Source organism: Equus przewalskii, chromosome 2 (assembly GCF_037783145.1).
Source record: "Equus przewalskii isolate Varuska chromosome 2, EquPr2, whole genome shotgun sequence".
Classification (NCBI taxonomy): Eukaryota; Metazoa; Chordata; class Mammalia; order Perissodactyla; family Equidae; genus Equus; species Equus przewalskii.
In genome coordinates this window covers 76,152,132-76,158,131 of record NC_091832.1, presented here as the reverse complement: position 1 = coordinate 76,158,131, position 6,000 = coordinate 76,152,132, and the positions used below count along the sequence as shown (strand labels likewise).

Genomic DNA, 6,000 nt, shown 5'->3' with positions numbered 1-6,000 from the left:
AGTCTAATTACAGGTCTCAAGTGATGATTAACTGACTAAAAGTTACTTATTAATTTGTACATCCACACTGCCTAGCACATAGCATGACACATTGTAGAGTCTCGATCAACTGTGCAATGTGATTATCAAAAGTTTCACAGTATGAGAAAATTCCCTGCTTATTTCACTCACTGCCACTTCACCAAAAATGTGCCCTAAAATTATTAGTACACATGAATATGCCCATGTAAGACCTTCAGGGTTTATTAAGCTAGTGTTTCCTATTTTACTGCTATAGACAATGAAATCTCTGAGAAAGTTTTGGCTTTCTAACTTTCAAAATCAGTTCCAACACTGAAGATTCTAGATCAGCCATTTCTGTAAATTTAGACAAGTAACTTCACCTCATTAAGCCTCAGTTTCTCCATCCAGAAGTTAAGGATGTTGGACAAGATGCTGATCACATTGTACCATTCAGTTCTTAAATCATGTAACTATGTTTTGACAGTTTGTTAAAGCAAAATTTTCAAAAATTTAAAATCATGCCTCTTGAACAAATAAAATCATATGACACTGCAGTCAAAAGTTTATTAAAGCAAAAGTTTCAAAAAGGTAAAACTGTGACTTCTATGTAAACGTAAAATGAACATACGTCAAAGATTTTATTCAAATAACTAATAAACAAGGTGAACCGGTAAGATGGAGAAGGCATTCAAAGAGTATTTCAAAAGCTAAATATTTATAGGCAATGTTAGGATAAGATTGCTGGACTAGATATAAAACTGGTTAATGTCCAACAGGGTAATAAACTATGAAACCATTAGGGTTGTCTTTTCCACCAGACAGACATTATTTGCATCTCTATGGGATAAAAAGCAACAGGTTAACCTCTGCCCTACAACATTGTTCAAGATCCCAGTCAATACGCAGTCAAGCCCAGCATTGCACTGAAAGGAGACTCACAAATCTCTCTGGCTATTTCCAAGTGTCAGATAATTCTTTTGATAAGTTGAATTATGTTTCATGAATAAAAGTTCTTGATTCTTGATGATACCATTTAGTTTGTGAAGGAAGGTCTTTATTTGACCCATGTACCATTTCTATATCATATTTTCAGACTAGTACCCTAAATGTGCCTTACTTTGTTTTGTGCTGAGATAAACATTAGGATTTCATAAGATAGTGTGTAGATGAATCTACATCTAGGTTATTTTATTCATTAGATACAATGTAATGTATATTTAAAGGTGCAATGGAATAAACAAGCTACTACACACGTTCAGAGATTACACATATGTTGAGAATGTCTAATATTTTATATTTTGACAAATTCCATGAGTGCCTAATAAACTTAACAAATATGAATGCTATAAAGAAAACTTTAAACATAATTGTAAGACTCACCCCAAAGAAAAGAAAGCCAAAAATTAAATATTCTCTTATAGTTTATGGTATCTGTTAACTAGTTTGCATACCGCCTAAAACAATGCGATATGTGCACCAAGAGGAGGCATATTATCACTAATAATGATATCAAATATATGCATACACAAACACAATCCAATAAAATTCTTGACTATTCAACTGTTTCTTTTATCATGGATAAAGGTAGCAAACATTCCTCCATACTTAACTTCTGAAAAGTAACCCATCTACAAAAGAAAAAGCACGCATCTTTCATTTCTAATATTTTTATTATAGTTTTAAGATATGTGTTTATTTTCATATCATCAGCTTAAAGAAAATAAATCACACAAGAGTAAGCTTTTGTATGTCTGCCAAGGTAAATTGCTCTATTTTAAATTTATCAAGTTATAAATAAGCCACATAATGCGCTTATGTGAACCAAACCACAGCATAATCTGAGTACATTTGAGAGGCATAGAGTATTCTCATTGTTTCAGTAACAGAAAAGAGGAGCAATACTTATTATTAGAATTAAATGCCTGGCCTTCAGCTACCCATTATTCAAAAACAATACAGCATGAATTATTTACTGGTTATAAAACAAAATACATTCTTAAAAAGCAAAGGTGACTAAAATAAACATGTGTTCCTGGAACTTTTATTTAATATTAAGCATTTTGGAATAACTGGAGGCAAACAAACAAAGTCAGACCCACATATGGGAGGACCAAACTGCCAACAGCAGTGTAGCTTGAGACACAAAATTAAACCTCGCTTCTAAGGAGCCTGGAATTCCCACCACCACTATCACAAATTTGGATAAAGATGGTATAGTCCATAAAAAGCACATTATAATGCAAATATGCCACCTTGATAAGACAAGGTATAAGGCAACTTGACAGAATCACTTCAAGTCAGCGGCTCAAAGTAGAAGCTGCGTCTCAAAACTTTTGTCAGGCCAATTTTCCATTAATACGTTGATTAATGAGAGAAAAAGGGATCTTAAAAAGCCCAAACATAGCAGGTAAACCTGGAGACTAAGGAGAGCCAGAGAGTATTCTGAAAGTGTGGGACCAGAGGGAGGCACTCAGGGCACAGAGCGGCAAACAGAGAGGAGAACAGTCTGAAGACCAACGCTCCAAGGGTCAGCCCAGCAAATAAGGGTGCTGAAAAGTAGTACTTGAATTTGAGCCTAGAAAAGTTACAGTTAGATAATCAAATAATCCCTTTCACCTTGGTCTATCTTCTCTTGTACTTAACATGTTATTTTGACATTTTGTCCCTATGTACTTTAATAAATTAGAATCTATAGATACGTTCTTTTTAAAAAACTTCACCCTTATTGTAATGTCCTTAATAGTTCGAAGTTACAGTGGTACTGAGTTAGCCTTGATCAGAACACAGAAAATGGGGTGCTCTTTAGCAATAACACACAGAACTGAGAAAACAGAGGATGTATGTATTATGAACATTTTTAAATTGTATTTTTAAACATTCCGGGAAAGGAGTTAGTATATCAGCTTTTAAATAAGGGGTGGGATGTGTGGGTGTGGAAGGGTAATGAGTTGTTTGAGATTTGAAACTTCTATAAGAACATCTATCATCCATGATGACGTGGGTATCTTCCAAGGACATGAAGACACAGCACGTGAATACTATGTGCCCTCATCCTTCCACCTAATTAAAAAGTTGGTAGAGGGAGTTTGGGGATAATTATTTGAGGCTTAATATTGCCCAAATTTGCTGTTTTAGTTCTAGTCATGCACTTTCATTGAGGAGAACTCAACAGTCAGGTTTTAATTTATTTTGTTCATATTTCTCATATTGGAATAAGCCAAAAAATATATTTAAACACATTCAATATCTGGTCCTATTGTCAATATCTGGCCAATATCAATTAAATTGGTTTAAATATAATTACACAAAACAAATTTCAAGAACTTTACTATTATCAATAAAATGTATAGAAGTTATAATACATCCTTCATAAAAATGACAAAATTGTTTTTAAAAATCTATTGAAAAAAAGATAACTCTATAAGTACAGTTTCAAATAGGTAACTTTATACCTTAAAATTGCTTCATTTCTAAGCTACTAGACATAAATTGGGCCAAAATTGAGAGAGCAAAACTACCTAATGTATAAATTGTCAAATTTGGATGGTTTCTATACTGACAACAAAATAAATTTCTAAAAAGGAATGGAAAAGGTGATTCTCGCTGCTCAGAATCACAGAGATGGCTGCATTTATAGATACAATAGAATATATACTGATGTGTTTGCAAATAACCCACCATCTCTGTTTAGAATTAGTGTACGCTCTGATGTTTTTGCAGATCGTGAGCCTCAGCTTTCCAATGTAGAGTTGTCTCTGGGTAGTGTGGGACTGCTCTGTTTTAACAATCAGAAACAGAAGAACGTCAAAAACCATTCCCATTAGTATTTGGTCAGACCAGTCAATGTGGCATAAAATATGGTTTATTAAGGGAATCATTACCTCTGGTTTACCCTGTTCTATTAAACGACATGACAAATATTTTAACAAAGCTAGCTGGCATGTTCATTGCAATCATTCTGTAATCAGATGTTAAGACTCACATGACATGTGACACGATGTTAGAGACAAATATAAGCAAATGTTTTTGGAGGAGTGTGTTTTTGAAAAGCTTTTAAAGTCTGCTTATAGTGCTCAGGCCTATCATCTATACTTGGTTAAATTCATTTATTTTATATATTTCATCTACATTGCCTCATTCCTAGAATGGCTTGAGGTTTGCATACTTGATTTAAAAACAAAAACGAAAATGCATAAATATATCTAGTACCCTAGCCAGAAGATTCTTTTGTTATTCATTCATAGGCAGCACTTTGGCCCCGTGTGCATTGATGTAGGTAAGAAGGATTTTGGCTCTCTGTTCTATTACATCGATAAGTTTTTCAATTCCTTGTCTACCCCCTTGACTTTCCCAATAAACTTTATCAAGAAACAGAGACTGAAGGAGTTTCTGCCGTAAGTGCTGGCTCTTCAAAACAGAAACTGCAGATTCGGGAAACCTGAAAAGATAAGATGATATTTTATTCTTCGTATTTGCTTGGAAACATTATGCCGTACCCAATTATTCTGCCCTTCATTAATCTGGCATAAATCACACTATCAAATAGTACCTTGAGAATCAAAACATTTTTGTCATTGTCAAGCTGACAGTTCTCCATAATAATATAGTAGAAGAATACGTTTCAAGGGAGCTGAATTTTCTATGTCATTGAGAGCTTGACATACTAACATCTCACTTAAGGTCATTATATGTAGGCAAAGAGAGGCATAGAAATAAAAAGGATTCTGCCAGTCTGGCAAAAATACTTTCCTCAATCTTCAGCTCCATTTCACCCATAGAAACCACTTTAATCTGTCAGGTAGAATGGTATCCTTATAAGTGTCAACGTGTGGTTTTATGCAAGAAAATATGAGAAGCGAAATGCTGACAATTTCAATAAAGTACTCTTCCTGAGTAGAAGTTGCATGAGTGAATTTAATGTAAAATAATCCAAAATATATATAGTAAAAAGAGAAAGGAATCATTGCAAAATGCCCAATTAAATAAAGAATTGCCTTTGATTCCGGTTATACTTCAGGAATTCTGAGGATCTGGGGGCATTTTATTAACCTGGAATACTAAATTGTTTTCAAATAAATTCAGCAAATCTCAAGTTTTCGAGCCAGGGCATTCCACAATGAAACATCCCCCCAGAAAGCCTGAAGCTAGTTTAGAAGTATCCTTGCTGAATGGCCTTCAGAGGGTGTATTGTGCTTTCTGCCCTTCATTTAGAAAGTATAAAGCTCGGGGTCTTGCGCACATATTATCTGAAGGACTTGGTAAAATTTCTGGTTCAAAATGATAAGTAATGTTTTGCTGAATCTCCAATTTGGCCTCTCTCAGCTTTCATTAACATGCTGATGAAAGCATAGTAAAAATACAAGTATTTAATAGCCATTTTCAAGTAAACTAATTTGTCCCTTAAAAACTAAAATAAGAACGTAGACTTGTTTGAAGAGTACAGTTTGCCAGAAGTTTCAGGCCTTCTAAGCACCTTTTTGAAATTTCAATGGTGCGAGCTGGGGATGGCCCTCAGGGGGCATGAATACCAGGGATCCAGGTGCACCAGCACTTCTGATGCTGGGGAAAGACCAAAGGCCACAGAGCTGGATGTGCTTAATGAGTCTGAGTAAGTGTGGAATTCAATAATGCTAAGATGCTCTGAGCTCCCTGAAGACATGTACTATTTAATTTAGTAGCCACAGTATTAATTAAGCAGGCATTTTTGCTCTATGAGGTATTAATAATTTATGACATAAATTCTATGGCCCTTCAACTAATTTAGCTGTGGCAGGATGTATGAGATGAAACTGAGATGATCTCTTTAGTGACAAATCTTTTTCACAAAGGAAAATCAAAAAATTACCTGTCTTTGCATTACATTGATTAACAGGAATATTCTATGCATAAATCTGGCTCAGTAGTAAAGTCTTCATTTTTGCTTTTCAATGTGTGAATTACGTATTCAAAGATTTCACTTTAAACTCATTACTCCTCAAAATGCACTTAAAGTGAAAT

General features: G+C 34.4%; 1 protein-coding gene across 2 annotated transcripts in view; it reads right to left on the bottom strand.

The window, feature by feature from the left end:
- Window positions 1-1,654: 1,654 nt before the first annotated feature.
- GASK1B (golgi associated kinase 1B) overlaps window positions 1,655-6,000 on the bottom strand; it is a 49,172-nt gene continuing 44,826 nt past the window's right edge. For both annotated transcript variants that reach the window (XM_070608810.1, XM_070608812.1), the window contains one exon: window positions 1,655-4,441. In XM_070608810.1, coding sequence (XP_070464911.1) covers window positions 4,234-4,441 — 208 coding nt within the window. In that variant the 3' untranslated portion in view covers window positions 1,655-4,233. The remainder of the gene's footprint in view (window positions 4,442-6,000) is intronic.